This window comes from Phlebotomus argentipes, unplaced genomic scaffold (genome assembly GCF_947086385.1).
Source record: "Phlebotomus argentipes unplaced genomic scaffold, Phlebotomus argentipes genome assembly scaffold_18, whole genome shotgun sequence".
Lineage (NCBI taxonomy): Eukaryota > Metazoa > Arthropoda > Insecta > Diptera > Psychodidae > Phlebotomus > Phlebotomus argentipes.
Window position 1 is genome coordinate 10,621,419 of NW_026776177.1, and position 24,094 is coordinate 10,645,512.

Sequence of the window (24,094 nt, forward strand, 5' to 3'; positions counted from 1 at the left end):
TGGTTGTGAAACAGTTTTATTATTGTTATATTTTCTGTATAATCATAATTCTCATTCCTACAAGAATCATCATAGTTTTTTTTTTTTAAATAGTTTCAAAGATTTTTTTTCTGAATTAACCATGCTTCTCCTCACTTCTCAATAATAAATATTCAATGCAATATATATATTTTGTAAATTTTTGCGATGTATCTGCGTATGTGTATTTTTTTTTCTCTTCAATAATGTAATGCTTGCATCAAGTAGTGTTACTAAGTTAGTGACTAAACTATGACTCATTTTATTCAGAAGGTATAATTTGTTTATGTAGAAAAAAGATTCAATAGACGTTATATACATAGTCATAAACATCTCCGCAATGGCTTAAGAAGTCAATTTTTTCATATGATGTGAAAATATTTAAAATTCTGGGTGCTTATCTTACAAGATAATCATGTATAGTAGTATAGAATAGTAAGAAAGATTACTTTTAAAAGGGTTTATCGTTAGAGTTTTGAAGAAAAAGTACAAGTCTATAAGAGTTTCCGTCTGATTTGGTTATTATAAAATCAAGTTTTCTCCTCTCTTCTATCACTCCTATATAATTCAATTGGAAGTGTCTTTTATCCAAAGAAAATTCTCATAACATCTCTAGCAATAAATTAACTCCATCACCGTCACAACCAGGTATTTGAATATGTAAAGAGGAAAAACATAACAAAACAATTTCACGCTTCAGCTGCCCAAAGTCGTTTTACTACAATTCATTAAATGAATTACTCATTCTCATCGTGTTTGCACCGCGTCGACAAGAAAACGAGCAATAACACGATGTTGAGAAGAATAAGGGTGAAAATTATTATTATTGATGTTAACGAGACGAGAAATGGCGGCAGCCAAATTTGGCCAGTTTCAAAATCATCAACACCAGAAGGGGAATCACAAAGTGTCCAGGCCAGACTCTCGCCTTGGGCAAGTCAAAAGACATGAGATTACGCAAAACTGAAAATGCGTTATTCAATAAATGTCAGATTCCGATAGAATTTCATTCAAAATCAATTGCTTTGCCAACGCTGATCACAGAATCAATCAAATTTCTGGTTCATTTTGTGGTCAATTATCATATTTTCCCAGTTTCTGAACCTACTTTGTCCTTCACCAGAGTCAAACTCTGACTTTAGCGTCTGCGATTCCGCCTCTGATTATTACTAGTTTTCCATTTTACAGACCTTCCGATCATCTAAATGTCAAATTTTTGAGCAAGAATGAAAAAGTTGTAATATTTCCGAAAAAGTGATGCAGACTAGGAATGAATTTCTTGTACTTCCAACTTGACTACCTAAGTATTAATGGATAGTTGATCAATATAATCTTAACATTATGCAATATTTATCGGACAGCACAGAAGAAATCCAACTATTCTATAGGTTTAAAAAGATGAACTCCTATATTTACAAATTTCCACCCCAAAATCTGACTCTCTTCTCTTCTAAAGCAATTTTGAAAGCTCTCAAATATCATATTTTTTCGTCATCTCCTCTCAATTTGTATAAGAATAACGTTTTAAAATTGTATTTTCACTTTTCTTTTCTGGAGAATATTTGGGGAAAGTTTTCATCATATTTTTTTTTCTTTCTTTGCTATGTTACATTGGATGATCATTTAAAAAATATTACTTTAAACACATGTCATAGTTTCTTCATCATCTTCTATGTACAAGCATTAAAATTTGAAGTGCACTTATAGAAAAATAAGTATCTCATTTATCTTCTCACCATCTTGACTTGTAATTTTTTTGTTATAGTATAAAATAAGAAAATTTGATATGTCAATACAATGAATTCGTGATCTAAGATCTAATTTTTCACTTCACTTCTATTTTTTTTTATTATTGATATCGAAAAATGTACTATTTTCTCTTTCTCAAAATCTCAATCTGTGACTTGTGTAATTCAAATACAGAAGAGTATATTCAGGATTTTAAATCCTCAAGTAAATATATGGCAGTGAAACATAGATGTTTACATAATAATGTAAGCCATAAAGGTAATAAAGGTATCGGGAGTTTTACAAATAGTGTAACAAAATTAAGAATGGAAATGCAGAGTTTGCTCTGCATGCAATAACAAACAAAAAGGGGAGAGATTTGCCCGAGGAATAATGGCAGAAGCACGATAACTCTTAGATTTACGAGTCAAATAAGTAATTAGTATTGTTGATATATTAATTATTTCCTCACTTTCCTATTACAATAAAACGTTCTGGCTTAACAGTGACAAATTTTCTCTCTGGAATCTTATTTTCTTTCTTCTTTTGCCCTTTTTTATGTACATTTATTCAATACTGGTTATTAGAAAAAATAAGAACAGAAAGAAAATACCTTCATCTATCATTTTGCTATAATAATACTTATGCCTCAAGCCCCAAATCCTGAATGACAACGTGAACAGGAACTCTCTAGGATTATTCTTGTATTTCTCCACCCGACTAGGCGTTGATTTCACCACATGAACTCATAAGTATTAAATTACAATGCAATAGAGAAAAATATTCAATATTGAATATATAATATTTATCTACAATAATAGTTTTATTAATTCTATCCATAAAGTAAGGGTCTCTCATGTACACTACATTTTGAGGAATAGGCTAGGAAAATGCCAAATAAATTCCTTGTCAAAGGTCTTAGAAAGAAGATCATTGGACAATCTTTTTCATATAATGTAGCTTATAGAGTATAATAAGAAAGTTTCATTAGAAAAAACAACTAAACTAAGTTGAGAAGATGCAGTTTTATCTCTGCTTCTCTTTTCGTTGCCATTATCGCAGGGAAATGATTAGAATTATACTTCAGATAGAAATATACAATTCACTGCAATTTGATTGCAATGATTTTCTCTCTTTTTCCGTCAAAGTCGAAGAGAATAAAAAAGTCTGTAGAGTTATATAAGATAAAAACCACCTCTTTCCTTGCACTTGTTCGAAAAGCCAAGAAAATGCCCTAATAAAAAGTTGATTATATTCCTAAGAAACTATCCTTAGAGGACGATTAAACTACCAATTTGTAGATTATACCCAAAGTATATGTCTGCTTTATGATTTTTTTTCTACATTTGATTGCCTCTCAAGTTCATATTGTTCAACATTTTCTTAAATTTCTCTTCAATCTCCTTCTTCTTCGCATCAGCAATTATTATGGTAAAATTTAGTACTTTTATGGACGTTTTTTCACTACAAATATCAATCTCATCTTCTGACTTTGTAATTCTCAATGAATTTATGTCCCAAGAAGTTGAGAATTCCAACTGAAAAATCATGGGCAAAATCTCGTGCTTAAGTTCTTTTTTTCTCCTTTTTTTGGTATTGTAATGCATGTATGGACTTGAATAGAAATAGCGCCCACGTTGTATAAATACTCATTAGTTTGATGAAATTGTTTTAACAGTCCTTATACATAAGAATATTTGAATATAATTTTTATCTCTCTCACATTCTCCCGTCGTTCTCTATTATAGTTTGCCCATAGGTACTTTTATTAATTGTAAGTACTTATCATATTTATCACAATATGTTTTTCAGGTATTCTGTTATATACCGACTTTAATCGACCAAGTTATTTTTTAAATATATTACCGTATAAGCATATTTACAAATCTCTGAATATCTCCATCATTGTATCTTGTATCAGAATATCAATACAACATACTTTCTCATGATTCATTATTCCGCTTCCTCCGAGCAATTTCCATGGCTTCAAAGCAGAACTGCAATACTTTTGCAGGTTTTGTTTAAAAAAATAATTTCTTTCTTTCCCTTATCATATTTAGGTAACTATATATACTTGTTATATACAAAGGAGAATGTTAAAGAGGGTGTGAAGAAAATTATTCATTGAGTTAAGCATCAGTAATTAACTGCTTCTCAAAGCTTTTTATCATACCAAATATCTTTCTCACTTTCTCTCTCCCCTCACAAGGATTATTAGTGTATCCTAGAAAATCTAATTAGTAGAACTTTGCATCTTAGCAACACATTCTAAACTGCTCATCTTTGCTCGCTGGATTGATGGTCGAGAGCAGCGAGATACTGCGAGTTTTGGGGGAAGTCCCCCAACCTGGGTTGGCGGACAAGCCTCTCTCTTTCGGCTCGTTCTTTCTGAAGTCTAAAATAGACAAAGCAAAGACCAATGTTATAATCACAAATAAATTAAGTATAGAACAATTTTTATCCTTCTGGTCAATGAGAAATATCTTGAGCAAATTCTTACCACGTAGGAAAAGTGATCTTCCCAAATACTTTAGTAAGGATAGCGTTAATGACATGAGATAATTGGTTAGTGCAGGTGTCACAAGAGTTCAACAACACTAAATGAATCGTAGATATTTGATGAAAATTACACTTTCAATTTATATGAAACACAAAAACAATGCTTTGGGATTGAAAGGAGCAATGAAACAATAAATCCAATTTTATGATTGGCCTTAAAATTGTGACAGTAAAGCTTGACTTGAGCATTGAAAAATTTCTACTAATCATTTAAAGTTATTTTCAGTTCTTACACTTAATATCGACTTCTGAGTTTTGGTTGAAACTTCCGGCCAATATGTCTAACCATCTTTCTTAGTAAAGAACAAGCAATTCTTTATGGGTGAGTCTTTTAGACTGTGTTAGAACTCCATGAAGATTATAGTATTCATTATATTTTAGAGATAAAAAAAAAAATAAGAATTTCCGCGAAAATAAAGCGCATAAAGTGATTCTATGTGTACTCACTTCATTTTTGATTGTCTCATAAACTGCTGAATCTTTCTTGCCGCTTGATTTTGTGTCCTCTGCGAGTACGTTCGCCTATAAGTCAAATTCTCATGAGAACCCGTAATAGGAATCCCCAGTCCAACTATACTTACTTCAATGGACCCGACGGACTCAACTCCTTAGGCGTTGTCGAGCACTGGAAGTGTGCCTGCTCCGATTGGTAGTTTTTGTAGAAATTCTCCAAACACTGCGAAGATTGCGGAGCCGCATCACCGGCTGTTGTCTGCATATTCTGGTGCTGTGCCTTTTTGAAGCGCTTATTCTCGCAATATGAGCGATACCCGTTCTGGATTATTAATGCCGCGTGTGTCATTTGGCGGTAGTACACGTACTAAATAAAAGGAAATTAGCAAGGCGACCGCGCACTTGTACGTGAGCAATAAACTCACTTGCTTGTATCTCCTATAGTAATTCTGGATGACTATAGCGGCCGTCCTCTCCTTGTCCTGCTCCTCTAGCTTCTTCCTGCCCTTGTAGGAGCGGTAGGCCTTCTGGATGCATTTGGCCGCCTCGTAGAGCTCTCTCTGTTCGCTGTCCGTGAGCGTGAGATTGGAGAAGTCCGCCTCAAATGGCTTGGGCGTGGCACTGGATGCCTGGAGGAATTCCGTGAAGTCCTGAGTGGTTGGCGGGGGACTTGGAGTGTTGACCAGCGGATCTGGAGGAATGGAGTAGCTGGCTGGACTGGGCAGTGGGCCAGAACTTGCCGGACTGAGACTGGAACAGGGCGTTCCCACGTCATGATAGCGATAATTGTGGTCTGAGAACTCAAAATTGAACTCCTGATCGTAGTGAGAGTTGGGCAAGGAGTCCAGCAGAGGATCAATGAGATTATCACCCAAAACACCCATACTGGGAGTCTCCACACTCAGAGACTCAGACAGAGGACTTCCAATCGACATCATCTCATCAGATTCGTTCTGTGAAACAAAAAGATTGTTGAAAATATGAATTCTTGTATGCTAAGAGCGAACGTACCTTGATTCTCTCCGGTATAGCCGCTATTATCTGCTCAGCAAGAGTCAAAACTTTAGCATCAGACTCCCCTAAAGAGCAGAGAACAGAACCATTACAATTATTTTCACGCTTGAGTGAATCAACAGAATACACAGAAAATTAAATAATCCTTAAGATTAGAACATATTCTCAATGACAGATAATTACAAATTGCATTTAGAGTGACCATAAAGCAAGAAAATAAGAAGCAAAACTAAATAATTTTCCATTCCACAATGTGTGTCTAAAGGCGGGTGGCATTTTGCAGAAAGTTTGCCCTTCTCCTTCGCTTAATAGAGGGAGAGAAAGAAGAAGAAAAAAAACATTGATTATGTGAATGAGCAAAATATGGCCATTAAACTTTCTGCAAAAATTCACAACTCCTGTGTAAAATTGTTAAATATAGGCAATACGTAAACAGTCCCAAACTTTGGCCACAATTTGCAAAAGCATCCCACATGCAAGCCATAAGGCCAAGTAGCGTGATTGAGGAGGCAAATTTGCACAATTCATGCTTCAAATGACACGTTACAGAAGTCAACTGATAATTGCATTTACGCACATTATATACATATATGTTATTTTCACGGTCTTTTCGGGGCATGTTTTTACCATTGAAACTATACAATCTTGAGAGGAATACATAATAATAATTGATATGGTATGTATTTCGTGTGTTACTTGCAACATTTATATAGAGTTTGGATAGTTGTATTTTGTTTTAAATAAGGGAGAGAGAAAGAGAGAGAGAGAGTCAAAAAGAAAATGTTACACATGTTCTTTGGGGGTGGACTTTGTTAGCGCGGCATCTAGTATTTTGTTAAATTACAAATATAATTACTGGTATTACTGATCGTCACATAATGCATTACTTCTTTCACATTTAATGTACAGAAATATATATATATTCCAAAAAATATATATAAAACTAAAAATATAATATTTAAATAAGACAAAGAAATAATAAGACAACCTACTGACCTACAACCCCACCCTCTTGACTCATACTATCATTGTCCAGATGACGTTCATCATTTTCATCGTCGTTCTGGACGGAATCCTGCTGTCCCATAGGACTGGAATCACCCGCTGAAATCTCGCCTATAAATTCGCATATTCGTACATTCGTTGGCACACACATCGAAATATGCAAAAGAAACAGTTTGGTATATTCCTTTAAAAATCATACTCTCGACTAAAAGGCTAAAAGAAACATATTTTAAAAAATTATATCACAAAAATGTATAAGCATTCCTCCTTATTTCCGTTCTCTTCTCTTCTTTTGCTTCTTGTCTTTCGCAATAGTCAATGGCGACAATTGTCTTCACAGCATTATACATTAATGTTCTATATTTTTTAAAAAGAAAGAAGTAAAATAGATTAAATGTAACATTGAAGATATACATATATGTATGTATTTTTATGACATACTTCAGTAACCGGTGTATTAAAGCATTCCTTTATAAGTCATTTTTTGAGGTATATAAATTTTAATGTATCTTCCATTTTAATTAAGTAAAAAAGCATTGCTGTTAAATAATCAGACATTTTTAAAAGATAAAAAGAAAGGATTACAAAAGAAGGATAACTAGAAGAAATTTCATTTTCTTGTGTATGGATGGGTGCATGTATGCATTTTTGGCAAACATACATGAAGAAAAATCATATAAGAACAAATTTCAGAATGTTCAAATTGGTAGAGAGTAATTAAAAATATATTTAGATAGAGAGAGAGAGAGCGATAAAAGCCAATTTTCAAAGACATGGTCTCGTATAATATAGTGGAATATAATATATTACATAAAAAAGAATTTATCTTTGGAAAACAAACAAAACATGTGGATTTCCCCTTTTCCCACTGAAAATGTGTGGAAAAATCAATAAAAAAAAATCCATCTACACTCGGCTGTTCCCGACATGACAACCGTCTCAGAATCAAAACTAGTAAAACCTTCGAATGCTTCACATGTTGTCACACTAAGTATTCAAGAAAGAAAAACAAGTTATTCTCTCATAAAAAAACGCTATGAAATAGAATAGCAGCTAAAATCCCTCTCAAAAACAAGATTCAAACAAAATCACTCCAGTATAAAATGTGTTTATAGAGTAAAATTGAAACAACAAAAATTCTCTAAAGAGATTTTTCGTGGCATTCGCTCATCAAAAAAATTCAAAATCAAAAAATGTATATGAAAAGTTTGTATGTCGTAATTTCTGTATGTAAAATCAATCATGTATGCTGAGATTTAGAGTGAAAACCAGAAAACTTACATAGTGCAAAGTCCATTTTGCGCAATGGTGAGAGCAAATTGTTGGATGACAGCATCGAACTGCCCTCCATTGATGTCTCAATAGACAGTGAAGAGTTCTCCGGCACGTCCAGGGATCCATAGGACTGAGGCAGACTGGATATAGGAAGAGACATGCTCCTGTCTAGCCTGGAACTGATAATAGATTATCAATTAGAAAATCCTTAAACACATCCTGGTCATATTCACACAAACGCACCTCAATGGCTTCTGCGATAGACACTTTCCAAAACTGCGAAAGTTGCTCTTCAAATCAATGCCGATCCCACTATCAACAGATGGTCTCTTCGAAAACTTGAGAATGGGTGAACTAGAGCTGGATATTGCAACTGGCCGTAGAAACACGCCGTCATGACTCCGATTCTTAACATCCATGTCATTTTTACCACCACTCTCACTTCCATAATCACTGCTCTTCTCATCAGGTGAAACAGGAGACACTGATGTCTTATCGCTGCTCAATTTCTCTCCATACTCATGTTTAAATCCATCATTGTGCATAACATTTTTCACGGGAGTGTTTAAGAACTTCCCATTCACACGATCAATCTCCAGTTGCTCAAGCACTGACATCAAATGGCTGAATCCATTAGACTTTGCCAAGTCCAGAGCCGACATTTGGAATCTATTCTTCAAATTGATTGCATTGTGATTCCAATGATACAGCATAACAGCGGTGTCGTTGTGCCCTCGAGCACAGGCCCACATCAGAGGTGTGAATCCATCGTCATCTTGGCGCAAAGCGTCAATTTCAGCCTCCAAAATTATGCTGGAATTCTCTTCGCGCCATGTGAGCATCGTGAGGATGAGCCTCGAGTACCCAAGAGCGGATGCTAAGTGCAGTAGAGTCATATTCTTATGGCCAATGTGCCAGCCGAAGAGATTATCATTCCACTGACGAAGGGACAGAGATTGACAGTAGTTCACAAGCCGCTCCTCAAAGTTAGGCTGTTTCAGCAGCACAGAATCGTCCAGCTGAAAAGAAATTGAGAATTCATTTCGGAATCCTCTCTTGGAAATCGTCACAACTCACCAATTCCTTAAGACTGTTCCTGGTGTGCATCTTCGCGTCTAAAGCCTCCAAGCGATGCAGCAAATTGAACTTGTAGAGCCCATCGTGTGTTCCTTCGCAGATAACATCCACCTTTGGTTGTGATTTGTACTCAAATATCACCGAATTGGAGATGACATATCCATCACACGCCACTTGCAGTGACACCAGGCCCACATCATGCGCCGGGCAGTAGCACCTGAGCACGCCGCTTTGGACAATGGTCGTGGGCACGGGGAAGGAGTCAAACAAGACTGTGTAGGAGCAATTGATGTCCCAGGGACCAGTGATGAGGATCTTCACCCCACCATCGGGATAAGCCCACTCAGGGCTATAATCTGTGATGTCAAAGAGCTGAGAATTGCCACTCTTCCCCTCATCGTGAGTACTCGTTGTCAGCTTATCACAGTTAACAGTCGATTCAATTCCCGCATCAGACAAATTGTTCTTCCCATCCAACTCCAAATCGGGAAACTCCACCAGCATATCGAAAGCATCCAAATTCACAAACACATCATCATCGTGGACAGACGGCGGATTTCCCACGCACACATTATCCATGAAGTCCATAGGATTGATATCACTGTTCATCGTCTCGTCGGTATTGTGATTGGACAGTGGCATGTTGGCACTCAGCGTCTTCTGTATGTCCTCCTGGGACAAATCCAGCGTCTCGTTGAAGTACGACAGTGAGTCAGTGTCTTTTGCCTCGTCTGACTTCTTATCAGATTTCACACCATGACTGCTCTCCATTGATTGATGCTTGGCAACAGAGCCAGCAATTTCCTCCTTCAGCACTTTCTGACTCATCTCACACTTCACTTCCGTCTTCTCGTTCTTCCCCTTCAAATACTGTGTTTGGCACACAAGCGGCTGCTGCTGACCGTTGAGAATTAGAAGACTACCATTCGGATTCTGAATCTGCAAGGGAATGAGCTTTATTTAGTCCGATTAATGAATTCCCGTCCCAATTCTCACCTGGGATAAGTTGAGCACCAACGGAGGAGTGGCCGTAGATGTATTGACGCTCATTCGCGTGGAGCTGACAAGACTAGTGGCAGCGTGGCTATCCATTTGGAGGTGTTGCTCCTGTCGCTCCATTTGCAAGTTAGTCGACATAATACTCATGTCCGCATTGAGTGCCGAATTGTTATTTGATTGGGACACGATGGACACTGACCGATGATTAGGGATATTGTTATGACTAGTTATAGTCACAATGCGATTTGCTAAATTCAATAAATTGTGATTACCTTGTCGATTATTAATGCTATTGCTATTATTATGCGTATTTATGGGTATTTCATTAAGATTTGGCGATTCATGTAAAGCTGAATTTCTTACAATGTTGCTATTAGTATTACTTTTAGGTTTCAGAGAATGATTTGGCGCCATTGACAGGCCGCCAGATGCATTTGACGATGCATCCCGCACTTGATAGTGGATTGAATTGGTCACACACTTTGCCGCATCAACTTCACTCAATTGTCCGTGATTCTTCCAACGATCGTTCCACTGCAAGTAAGAAAAGAACCCATTGAATAATCGGCCAAGCTTTTCTTTTTCCTCCGCTACGCGCCTACCTGATTGCAATTATCCAAGCGCTTTTCATTAGCATTCTTCACAACAGTTATGCGCCTCATCGGATGAGAGCATGTCTTTCCATCTGAACAAGCGGAATTGGAACAGCCACACTCTAATTGTTTAACCTACAAGAGAAAGAGCATGTGAAATAGTCACATGTCCTAATATATTTTTTACACATCTTTACCAAAGCCGCTTGTCTGGCCGATCTCTGCTTCTCCATCAATTGCACAACAATAGACTCAACAGTTTCAGCCGTGGACAATTCAATATCGTTGGTTGTATCTGGTTCATCCTCACTGAAAACTGGATAGAGCCGGGAAGTGACAATTTATAGTTTCTAAAGTGCTAAGTGAGAGGTAATAATTAAACTTACACATAGGCTTCAACTGACTGACTAGTTCCTCCTTCGTCCACTCCTTCTTGTCACCCCAAAGAGCCAAACTGGGCGCTATAACAGCCATCTTATTATCATCTGGATATGGAACATTTAGATAATGCACCAGAACGATATCTGGATTCTACAAGAGAGAAAAAAACAGAAGAATTGCCATCATGTATTATTACAACAATCGATTTGACTCCCTTTTATTATCGTATTGCAGGCTTAAGATACAAAAGCATACAGTTCCTTCATACAAAACCCATAAAACTAATCTAATAATCATGTTTATTTACCCATTTAAGACCTCTTCAAATCCTCTTGCCTTATTTCTAATCTCGGAGATTTTAGGCATCAGATTTGACCCTTAATACTCTACGCACAATGAATTTCAAATTGAAATTGTTTTTAGCGATGCAGATGATTGAACTTACTTGAAGCAACCAATAGCATCTCCGATGAAAGGTCGGAAGGATGGCTGAGTGAACGTAACATCCGTAGATGCACTGCCAAAGAGACAATCTTGTTCTCAAGATATTCTTAATTCCATGCCTCAGATATGGAGTCTCACCTCAGTTCCTTGAACCTTGAGTTTCATGTGATCCTCTCTTGTTGTTTTCCCATCTTTCCTCTTCTTCCAACAGTAACCATCGCGGCGGTATCGCACCTTCTTCCGCGAATACAGCAGCATGGATCCACTCTTGGGCCTGTAAGGAAATCCAAGAAGAACTCATAATCATTGCGAAATATTTGTCAACAATATCTTATCTTACGCCCCAAAAACCTCTCAACAATTTATACAACATGACTTTTATGTTTTTACGATGAGAATTGCAAAGAATTCTTCACTACAAATTCTGTAAACAGTGATAAGCAAATTGCGTGATCTCACCGTGTCTTCACTTCTTTCGACTGCCATTCGGAATGCCTCTCAAAGTTGATTAGTATTGCAGCAATCTCCTGAAAAATTACCACATTTAGGACTCTCTCTCAGTCATTTTTATGACACGGTCCGAAAACGCACCTCATTCGTATTCCAACGATGTCGCTGTGTGGGAAAATGATCAGCCCTTGGTAGACTTTCCAAGTTTTCCGGCAACTTGATTGGCTCACCATCTACAAGTTGAATTGAATTGAGAGATGAGAAATTCGCCGAATTACGTAAGGCTTTTTTCACTTCTTCTTGTCTTCATGTTGCATGCGCTCGTCTTATCATTATTTTATCAATTTTGTCGGCTGAACATGTGCGTTTGTCCCATTGGAAAGGGTGGCAAAGAAATTCTATGCTTATGCTATACAAGTTGCGGAGCGATTTTTGGCATACAAACTGCGGTATGGGTCACATGTGCGTCCCAATATCTGTCACTTTGCCCCTCTTAAATTTATTCCAGTCAACCATCTAACTCGTAAAGCGTACTAAGAACAAATAAGGGTATATACGTGGTAATCATATAAGTTCGAATTATGGTAACTCTCTCTCTTCGCAATCTCAATTCACAAATCCCACAATAAAACGCCTCCGGCCGTTCCTCTTCCCATCGTGTCACGGAGAAAATGGGTTGGAATTTTGAAAGACCGTCGCTCAGCAAAATGAACAATTAATTTGCGAGGCTGAGCCTCGGGAAAATATTCTTGGCTAGAGACCATAAACAAATCTATTGCTCTCCATGGAGGGCCCTTCTCTGCCCTCCCCGCAAATAATTCTCTCTCCATGCCACGATAAATGCATTGTATATCACCTATGGTCTCCCCCTTTCCACCCCAATATATTACATAGTGAATAAACAAAATCAATATATGTGGAAAATAAATAAAAGAATTTTCCCATAATTTCCCAGTTCAACCTGGTGTTACTATATTTTTATGTTCCGCATCGGCACCATCGCTTCATCCCCGCGCGATACACTAAATCCGTCATCAGCATCCCTTATCTACAAGCAATCTCATTTGTATGGACACAGATATTCCACAGCCCACAATAATTGTTGTATATCATCCAGAAAGCACAATTCACGATGATATAGTGCATATGTCTAATGCAAAATGAGATGTTTATTGCCTCACACGCTCATCAAAATCATCACAGAAATTATTCTTCACTGGCATTTCCACATATTTAAGCACATTACACAGAAGCATATTCTACACATAAATATTCCATGCATACATTTCCGCCCTCCCGGCAAAAACAATATGGGGAGAGAAAAAAAAAACATTATCAGATAGGCAAACATTTAAGCAGGTACATGAGCACTTTTTCCATAAATCATTTAGTTTTACAAGTTATTAATTTCTAGATAGGCGAAAGCCCATCAAATGTAAATACGTATGTACTGCAACATGTCGGTATATATTGACAGTTTTCACACGATGTGTGGGGCTGGCAAAACTAATTAATAACGCACAAAAAAGCCACCTCTACGGCACAATGGGGTGGAAAGGTAATGTGAAAATAAAATATAAACAATAAAATGTGGGGAATTAAACAAAATCATGGGTTTGTTGTACAATAATGTGTGATTCATCCCGTATGCACAGGGGGGCTTCGCGGGGAAAGGGCGGGGGCGCCAATAAAAATGAACATGGCCAAATAAAATAATTGACATACGGTGTCCCACACAGTAAATTACTTATATTCCATTATGAAAGAAATTATTAGTACACCAATTAAAATATTGCAATGTATCACACGAAATTAGAATTTCGCTGTATATTGCAAAAATTAAATGCTATTTGCAGGCATGCGGCAAATTATTGCAAGCTCTCATGATATAATAATTGTATTCCCGAGATGTCCTTCGGATGTTTAAGATAATCTGGTATGTTTAAGAGGGTGGATCAAAGTGATAAGTAACGCTAGACGCAATATCAATCATTTAATCCATGATTACTTGAGATTTCAAACCTCTTTGGATTGAAACTTGATATTCAAAAAGTGAGAAAAATTGTGAAATTCATGGCTTAATTTTTACGTATTTCACACTTATTTCACATAATAGAGAAATTTCATTAGAGAATTAATAGGTTATTTTCCTGCATTGTAAATTCTAATGAAGCCTTAAATATAAACATTAACGTACGAGTGATGAAAAAAAATCTCTGATCCACCCCCTCTTGGCCCTAAGAGACGATAAAAGTTGATTGAATAAGAGTGCAAGGGTATTGAAACAATGTTAATCTGTATGATAAATGAGTATCATTAGAAATAAGTGTTATTATTCAGTGTCTTACTGTTATTAAGGGGAATTATATTTGCCGGCAACATTCTCATTCCAGCATGATGTATCAATTGGCCGGAATTATTATTGGGATGTCGCACAGAAATTTGGTGTCCGGTCAGCAAGTCATTCGCCATCAAGTGATGATTTTGAGATTGTAGTTGGTGATGATGGAGTGGATGATGGCCAGGATTATGGGCGAGTTGCCCATGAATAGAGTGTGTCGAGTAAATAATTCCATGATTATTTAGAGGATTAAATATTGGACCACTACGACTTGGATGAGGCGTTGATGGCAAGAGTGATCTGAATCCTGACATTATAACTATACCGATTTCGCCTCTCACACTGAACTTATATTGTATTTAAAGGGGACGTTAGTTACACGACGCCACGGTTGCAATCAACAGTGAAAATTGTATTGTAGCTCCAGGAAGCAATATTTTATCTCATGAATAATTTACAAGTTATTTTTTCGTAGGTTTATACTATATATAAAAATGCACTTGGTATTTAAAATGTGGTTTAAAAATTCATCACTCTCTGTATGTTATGTAAGTTATGTTTTGATATATAGCACTCGCTATGTCCAGGAAGAATGCTTTTATCACCTTCGCATCGGCAGACATCAAAATTTGATACAACGAAAGGAGAAAATGTTCCTCTACAGTGTTGCACTTAAACAAATCATTATGTCAGACTATGGTATTCAGTTTTGCATTCTCATTATAATAATGTAATCCGCGCCGCCACATTGATATTCCACTAAGGAAACACTTTGTGAGTAAACAATTCGCAATATTTAAACCATAGATTTTTATCAAATAATTAAATATTGTTGGTATTACCGAGGCGATGTATTAATTTTATAATGTATAAATTTCACAATATCAGTCTCTATTATTGTACACTGTAGGGCATTTCCCCCTTCATATGTGCATCCGTGAAACGTACGCGAGGACTTAAAGTGCTGTCTTTCATACACTATTATAGTTTTCCTTTAAGTGCCATGTGATATCATTTCACGAAAAATTACATAAAAGCCCCGTTCGCATTTCCACTCTCCACATCAAAAACCGTGTTAATGAGGAGGCAGGAAAAACTTTAGATCCCAAAGACGTGAAGTGCTGTTAAACCAAGAGAACTGAACTGAATGAACTAAAAGCTGCTCTCTAAGTACTTGCTATGAACTTTTGCTAAAATATACGACTTATGAGTAACAAATGTTACTAATACTATGGCGATATTTTGGAGCCAAGATATCACTTTGCGAGTGAGTGAGAATTTGCTGAAGTGACTTTATTGAAAACGTTTTGCTTTATCTCAACACGAGTCACACTCACGCCCAAAAGAGACTTTATCATCCCACCCAGCAAATATGGTCTCTCTCTTGCTTCTCTACACCGTGTACTGTCTACATATTCACACTTAAAAGCTCTTATCTTGGCGGCAATAAAAAGCCTTTCCGGGGGCGGAGGTGTAATTATTTTTCCAGATAAGAAGAAAAATCTCACACAACTCATCCACAGAGGGTCATTGCGTATACCTGAAGCTACCCTCGCAGAACTATAACAGCCTTTTCGATCTAAATCTCGGTTTCCGTGAAGTTTCTTTACAAATATCTCAATTATTACACTGAAAAACAAGGCATATGCGGCTTAGATTACAAAAAACGTGACTCAACGATCGCACCGTGCTGAAAACTTAATTAAATACTTTATATGATTTTTTTGTATTTGCAATCAATATTATCACGGCGATATCGATAGGGTTCAAGAACAACGTAATCAATAATACCATAAAATAACGTTAAAACGACGTGTTAAAGGCAAAATAAGTCTTTAGCCTCAGGAATTTCACTATGTTTGTAATAAATGCAAACATGGTAGATTTTCCTGAACTCCAATCACGTTAACGGATCACGCGTTACTCTTGTTACCATTATATTATTGAAAAGTTCCACGAAAGCCACATAATCATATTAACTGTGTATATTTAAGTTCAAGAACATCCCCAGATACTTTTAAATGATTTTCCCAAAGTCCTTTGAGGGTTAACTATCACATTTCCAACATTATGCGACTATCTCTCGAGATCTGATGGATGAAACTTCACAATTTTCCCCACAAAAAAGAAGTTATTCTCGTGCATAAAACAACAATAAATCATGTGTAAATAGTGGCACTTTTGCAAGGATATCTTTTACGTATATTCTCTAATGTTATTCTGAAGTGTTAGCGAAAATGTGCTCCACCAAATCAGGGTAAATTAAACATAAAAATTCCACAAACACATTATTGTGTAAAAACCACAAATTACAGCGGTAATAAAGTAGTTGACGTATTGTCGTTGAAATATTTCAACATTTATTGCCTCGTGGTTTTATGTGAATCTATAAATTATCAATAGATTCAAATTACCTCTCCGACTAAATTCAATTTGATATCATATGACATAAACTTCCGATATATACTGCAAATTATATGCTGCCTTCTCGAAGGACTTTTAACACGAGCACTTTGAGAATCTCTCTCTCTCTCTCTCCAACTAATCAATTTCATCAACAACGAGTACACGAGTGTGTTGTAAGTGTAGACAAATTTGCCAGGAATGCATAATGAAAAAATTCTACAGCGAAAATAGATCAAGAATTTCATGAGTCTTTCTATATATGATATTGTATTTTACGGTGGAAATTACACCTATATATTTATTCCACTCGCTCGTACATTTATTTTTTTTTCTCATTTCACAGAAAACTTGCACACACATAATATGGAAATATACCGAAAGCTTCATCTAACATCTAAATTGCTACAATAGACACAGAGTTTAACATAAATATGCTCTCTAAAACACATTGCACGCGAAAAAGTTACATGAAAATGAGTGGAAAAAACAAACTTTACAAAATTGCCATTTGGAAAAAGGGGGGAGAGAGAAGAACTAACATCAAAACTGCAAATTAATATTTTCATCCCTATAAATAGGAACATGTTTTACATACGACACAATATTTAGTGCAATTTCAACACATCATTCTTGTTAATATTTCAGAGGCTGCTTTCTAGTACACAAATGACATTGTGTACACACCTTACATTGCAATTATTCAAAAAAAAGAGGAACTCCTTTATATACATACGAGATTGCACACATAGAGAGTTGTCTTTTCTCTGTATTTTTATATAGTCAGGAGAGAGGATATTTCACAGGACAGAGGGCGAAAGAAGGAGCAAGAATAGGAAGGAGAGACAAGACTTCTAAAGCACGGAAATCTCTTGTGCGATGTATTCAACTTCGTCAATCAAGGCTTATTCTATTTAGTCCAGTATGAAATCACGCGTATCGGCACTGAGAGAAAGGAAAAAAGGAAAGAAAAGGTGACTATAAAAGTATAGCGTAAAGAGTTACAACTTTTCCGGTCAGTGTAGTGAAAAGTACTACTGGAGGTACCAAGATATTGCGTGCCTTTGGGCGCTTGTGTTTCTACGTTCGCCCCAACACACCAGCGGAAAAATGCCGTCCGTACAGCACACAGTCGCACAGCGACAGAGACGACCGTACCGCGGACGCGGTGGGCCAGCACAGGAGCACCCGATGTTCAAGGCGTGCAACTGAGGCGCATGTTTCTATAATTCCTTGTCCTTCTTCACTTGTGAGTCAGTAAACCCTCATAAACAGAAAATAGACCACGTACCATGCTGATGGACTTATGTTTGACAAGACTTTACAATTGTGCTATATATCCTCTCCTTTTAATACGCCCCAAAAGCCTGGCCAAATAGAAAAATTTAAGGGAGCGAGCTGTACGCTAGAAACACACATAGCATAGCATGATGTATGGTGTCAATCTCTTTCCAGAAAATGCAATTCTCACAGACACGTCAAGGATATACCCTTTCATTTGGCGATATTCCTTTTGAGAGCTTTCAAAAAATCACATTATTAGAATTGACTTATTGCCTCCTTAGCGGAAGTGTGCATTTGAGACAGCGGAAGAGTCCTTGAAAAGTTTGGCAGAAAGCTCAACTCATGGTTCTGCTCTTCATTAAAAAATAAAGATATAAAATACAGTTGAGGCATAAATAATAGGGTGTGGCGACATGGAAATAATAATTTAGCAAGCATACTCAAATATCAGTTAAAAGTACATACATTGAATTCACAGTTAAGTTTTTGCACAACTCAAAAATCTACGTTGAAAATACAAAAAGTTAGCATAACACAGGGCTCAGTTGAAGTCTCTACAATGTTTTTGTATATACCCTTCTTTGAAGTGTCTAAAAAGTGTACGCTTTACCCTCCCAACATGCTTAACATCCTCCAATTTAGCGAATAACTTCCTCATGGCAATTTACTCCATTTTTGCCCAACTCTTCCACAAATTCCGTAATGATGTATCTATAAGACATCAATTTGTGTGTTATTTCAGTTGCTCTCCACCCCAAAAATTAAGAATCTCTCTACGTAAGCCTTCCCTAATTGAATATCCCTTCATGCAGGACACGTTCAGCCAGAGTGCATGTTAGAAAACTTGTTCTTCACTTCACGAGAGCACTACACATATATCTATAGTTTTGTGTAATTCCTCGAGACTGTATATTTAGCTACTCAGTATGGGTTCGTTATTTAAAATATTGGCAAATTGATTAACTCACCACTTCCAAATGGCAGATGCTTGTGATTAACCTGGTCCAATTTAGCGGCCTCTTCCTCACCGATGGGCTCCTTCTTCGGCTGCTTCATTTGACTGACTTTCAGCGAATTAGTGGTGTTTGTGGCGGATTTCTTAGATGATATCCTCACTGAAGACGTGAGCGCTGTACTGTTATTACGAAACAAGAATATCGATTGCGATTTCTCCAGACGCTTCAGCGTTTGCAATAAAATAGGGCCATCTGAGAGACCTCGCGTACCGACGCGATGTTGTATTAGGAATTGCCCCTCGGCGAGATGGCCAGTTGTGGTGTTCTTCTTCAAGTTGGCCGCCTGCAAGAGGATCGTCTCACCCTCGCTCGCCTTCGCCTGAACACTTGGCTGGAGCATCAGGGCTCCTTCAGCCTTCTTCGCTTTCAGCCTCTGATGCTGGATCAAGACGTGCTTCTCCTCATCACTTATCAAACTCATCAGGTCCTGATTGTTGTGCAGAATAATATGGCCATTGTCAGAACGCGCTCCACGCAGTAAAATTATATTATTTGGATGAGCTTGAGAAATGCTCGGTGACTCCTTGTTTCCACTCGACATCGGAAATGACGCTTCACACGATGACTTGTCGTTCATGGTTTTCGCATCAATGTCATTGGCTAAATCATCTTCACGTGAACCTACAAAACAGGGTGGAAAATAGGCAATCATTAGGGCTGAGCTGAGCATGTTTGGCTCCCGTGCCAAAATACACTCGACAACAACCAGCAAATGGGCAATATTTCTTCATGCCTTTTTAATTGAGACACCCCGTCTCAGTCGATATAGCCCGAGAAAGGTGTTCTTGAAAACATATTCCATTTATCTTGCCATTGTTGGGCTATTCACTCGGAATATATTTGCTCTGCTTTTATACCATCGAGGAGATTTTACCTATTACCTCATTCTCTCATGCTTCTTACTGTTTTCCTGAACCTCTCTATATTGCAATTTTGTCCCTGTTACAAAGTCATGTAATTTGCATTATAGCCCATCGAGGCGCTTCGCACCCCATTTGGGATACCAAGAGGTGCTTTACAGTATAAATTCTAGAGAACTCCGTCAAAGCTTCGAGCCAGGAATTTGCAACGTTTGAAAGGAATCATTTGGAAATCCAGATATCAAGATCCAAGACACCAACCAAAGGAATAACAAGAAAATTAATAGAAACGAAAAATTTCAAAGTTACAGAATATATTTCTTGGTCCGAATAATTATGTTTAACCTTGTTGCTTTTTTTGCAAAAAAAAAACAAATTATTTTATTAATTTTAGTAAATGTCAGAACATCATCATTAGGAAATCTACCTAGAAAGAACAGCAGTTGAACATATGCACATTCTATTTAATGCAAATTTCCATGAGATGCAAAAGACATCATTACAAATTGTTATTGCCAATGGTTGTGCGTCGGGATGAATGGCAATAAATTGGAGAATCCTTTAGAGTTGTGTGTGCACTTCAGCCGGAAAATCCCCTGCCCATGAGGACTCTTGCAAGGCACAACAAAACATCGTGAAAGAGAATTTTGGTAATTGGATTAATTAAATACGCTTTACATTCAACTCAGGAAACTCTCTCCATCTCTCTCTTTTTCCCTATCCCGCAAATACATATGTATATAAGTAACATCTTGATATAGAAAACAAACTTTCAACTAGTTTACACAAAATGATAAAATTTACAATGCACCCTCGGAAGAAAGTCAAAGAATCCACACAACACACATACACAATTCGTGGCCCGAAATGCCACCATCTCGGTTTTCGTTGAGGCGCCCAAAACTCCTAATTCACCCGACCCACCGTTAAACAATTGTACATTTGCGAGACTAATTAAAATTTTGTGTTTCCTTGTTTATGGATTATTTATACTATACACACACACACACACACAATGGCCTGAGCCGAGAATATGAGACAAAGTTCTTATAGTCTAATTTAAGTTTCCAGATGTATAGACAAACTACATCAAGAAGCAGACTACCTCAATTATACTGTCTTGCTCTCTTTCTCTTCCTCCACAAAGACAATCTCCTCTCCTGTTCGCTGTATGTTGAAAATTTAAATTATACTTTTGGGGTTAAAAACAACTTTTCTCAGTTATACACACACACACACACACATATTTCCCACCCTCCGCCCGTCCAGAAATTGTGCACTTTTTTCCACGAGCCCCCATTTGAATACCCAAGAGCATGCAAAGCCACACTCTGTGCTTATTGATATCGAATAGAGACTCCTTTTGCGAGACGTGGACTAAGAAATTTCCCCAGAGAGGTGTGCAGATTGAGGATTTGTGTGACTTTTCAGCCTCAAGATTTTGACACCCTTAAATCGATTCACCTCCCAAGACTTCAAGTCCAACACTTCCACTCTTTGTGTGTGGCAAAAGGATGAAATTTGCAATTACTTCCTCCACAAGTCCTAATGCAAATTTATATTACGTTAAATCCCACATGAATTATGAAGTTGAGCAATATTTTTTATTGTTACCCTCTAAACCTGAACCACCATCAGCGTTTCCCTACTTCCCTTCCCTTTTCCGCCCTTCAAAGTGGGCAGAAAGGTTTTGTTGCGGTGCGGAAGGCGAAAAAAAATGACGAAACGTCTCTGACTTTTTGTATTATTTAAATTAATTCCTAATATTATTCTTGATAAATGAATAATATATTGAATGTACATGAGATGTTATTTAATACGGCTGCGCTGAAAATTTATATACCTCTGTGTGTGTGGATACAGTCGTGGTCAAAACACCGCATACAGGAGTCACCAGGAGTATATCAAAAGTGCTATACTTTCAACCAGACGCTCTTCTCATCTATGTATCGCATAATTCTATGATAAAAAAAAAATTGTGGCAACTCAGGCTAGAAAAAGAGAATCTCACCATCTAAACTCCCCTTTCCAATTTGTGTCATATTTCCACATCCATTCATAGGCATTTTGTCGTCCTGTTTGTTTGGAGCTATCGCAACAATTTCAAATTTCCACCCCACCCGCGAGTGTGGAAATAAATTTGAAGGAAAACCTTCTGCTACAATTGCTAACTTTATATCACTTACATTCAATAAGGACTTGAAAGCAAATTTCTTGCAATAAATATCCGCTTAAGGCAATAAAATATTACCCATACCCACGTAACGATATACGATATTGTATATCCTCTCTCCCGGTACGACTTTCATTTGGAAATGCAAGTGTACAAATGTATACTGCCTCCTCTCTCTACCTAATTCAAAAGTTTCAAATATTATACTTGAGAAATTGCTTAAACTTTCCACTGTGACTTCACATTCATACAGTTCATGCTGCTTTTTTCTGCCTCCTTTTATATCATCACAACTTTATAATGCATGGATTCTCTCTATTTGCCCAATTTGCTGGCCTAGTATTGCGAATCATGTTGTGGAGTGGCTTATTCTGAGGACAGAGCGGTATCGCCACGTTCATCATCCATAATCGTATCTGTAACTCGATGCGGTTTCACCTTCACAGAAATTCAAAAAAGCAAATCTACGACAAACCAATATTCATAAAAATTCAGCAAAATCGGTCTGTAACAAATTGGGGGAAACGAGTAGATTAAATGGCTCATCCTCGCTACTGACTTGAGTTCGTGAGAATTTCCTGGAACTGACAAGATTCTGTGCGAATGATTTCAGGGTTTATTGATTTTACTTCCAATTCTTTATGTAATGAGTGCTGTTGGATTTACAAAATATTTAAAATGTTTTTAATTTAGAATCAAACATGTACGTTCAAATCATAGTTTAACTCCTTACAATCCTTTCAAACTTCCTACTTGATCATGAAAGTGTGACAGTCAAATTGGAATTTTACTTCCAAGATAAAATTTTAATACGTTTCTCATTAAACACTTAAAATATTAAGACCAAGACTATAAATCAAAATACAAATATGATAGTAGATGATGAACCTAGCGATATTCTTTCCACTGCCAAGATATAAATCGCTCTTGAGCATTTATTGACTCAAGTGCTCTTCTTTTCAGGTGAATTCGCTGGTTCCCAGAAAATGCTGCTCAGGATGGGGAGAGGAGATTAATACTCACCAATTTGAACACTAAGACAATACATTGCCTGGGACGCCATAGCACTGGCCTCTTCAAAAAGCTAATAAAAAAGTTGATGAAACCATATCGCTGGGTAATAATAGATTTTTTTTCTGGAAAGAAGAGAACAAGAGACAAAGGCATTAGATGTCATGTAGCATAGGTCCTAATTAGGTGACTACAACAGTGGTCCAAATAGACAAAGCTCATCCGGGTCACAGCCTTGGTGAGGGCCTAATTTAAAAGGCTCTCCTGCCTTCCCCGCGAAATTCCCAGAGGCTCTGTCTTCGGCCCACCCACAGGACAAGACTCTCGGCGACTGCGAGAAAGGAGCTCGGATCCCCTTGTATTGTCCTTTTGTGAGGGGCCCTACATTCTCTCCGCCTCTATGTGCCATTAGCATATTATGTGGTGAGCATGCACATAAGAAAATTCCGAGAGAGAACGAAAGCACAGTGAGAACTTTGAAGCGACAACTTTTCTGCACACACCATCGCGCCCTGCCAAATTACTAATAGATATTTAATATATGCACTAATGTACGGCCTCACCCACCCAGCGGAGGATCGCGCAAAACCACCCCTGGATAAATGGAGAAATTTGGATATACAGCAAATTCTATGTACAGCAGCGTCATTGAATAAAAGTGGAATGGGGTGAAATTTTCTGTTCAGCACAAAATTCACAATGCCCCAGCATAGATCATCAATTACCTTATATATCACACAAAGTTGAACGTATTCTATCACTAATATTGTATTTTCAACTGTTATTTGTCCACAAATTGTAAAGAAAAACTAATTCATTACGAAAATTTCACACATTCTTCACTGACATTTCTTTGACATCGGACACCATTGATGAGATGTTTCGCAGAACGCTCGCTGTGAGGCACTTTTCTCGCAGTTTTCCCTGGACATTTTCCATCCAGTGTACATAGCTGTGACCCAAGCAAAATCCCCAAGCGGCAGAAAATATATTGAAATTATCCGCTTTAA

General features: G+C 37.2%; 1 protein-coding gene across 6 annotated transcripts; it reads right to left on the bottom strand.

Moving 5' to 3' along the window:
* Positions 1-24,089, bottom strand: LOC132260961 (calmodulin-binding transcription activator 1). Of its 6 annotated transcripts, none has more exons than XM_059759402.1 (22): positions 23,810-24,089; positions 23,097-23,209; positions 18,993-19,661; positions 12,138-12,229; positions 12,006-12,073; positions 11,685-11,820; positions 11,548-11,619; positions 11,108-11,252; positions 10,919-11,037; positions 10,731-10,856; positions 10,512-10,662; positions 10,126-10,376; positions 9,130-10,068; positions 8,296-9,071; positions 8,059-8,231; positions 6,769-6,888; positions 5,770-5,837; positions 5,184-5,711; positions 4,887-5,125; positions 4,753-4,827; positions 4,247-4,274; positions 1-4,141 (listed from the first exon to the last, which is right to left on the bottom strand). In XM_059759402.1, the coding sequence occupies exons 2-22, from the start codon at positions 23,134-23,136 to the stop codon at positions 3,980-3,982; spliced, it is 4,977 nt and encodes a 1,658-aa protein (XP_059615385.1). In that variant the 5' UTR covers positions 23,137-23,209; positions 23,810-24,089; the 3' UTR covers positions 1-3,979. The 6 variants fall into 6 exon arrangements, with proteins under 6 accessions (XP_059615385.1, XP_059615383.1, XP_059615381.1 ...); XM_059759400.1 differs by having other exon boundaries at positions 10,126-10,322; positions 10,401-10,662; XM_059759398.1 differs by having other exon boundaries at positions 10,126-10,662.
* Positions 24,090-24,094: the final 5 nt, after the last annotated feature.

What these genes read in the sequence shown, in the direction of transcription:
- LOC132260961 (XM_059759398.1), bottom strand. Translation starts at nt 23,136, where the DNA reads ATGGCGTCCCAGGCAATGTATTGTCTTAGTGTTCAAATTG. An exon ending in CTATACCGGAGAGAATCAAG is followed by an intron (nt 5,712 to 5,769) that starts GTACGTTCGCTC and finishes TTTGTTTCACAG; the next exon opens with AACGAATCTGATGAGATGAT. An exon ending in AGTCCGTCGGGTCCATTGAA is followed by an intron (nt 4,828 to 4,886) that starts GTAAGTATAGTT and finishes TTTGACTTATAG; the next exon opens with GCGAACGTACTCGCAGAGGA.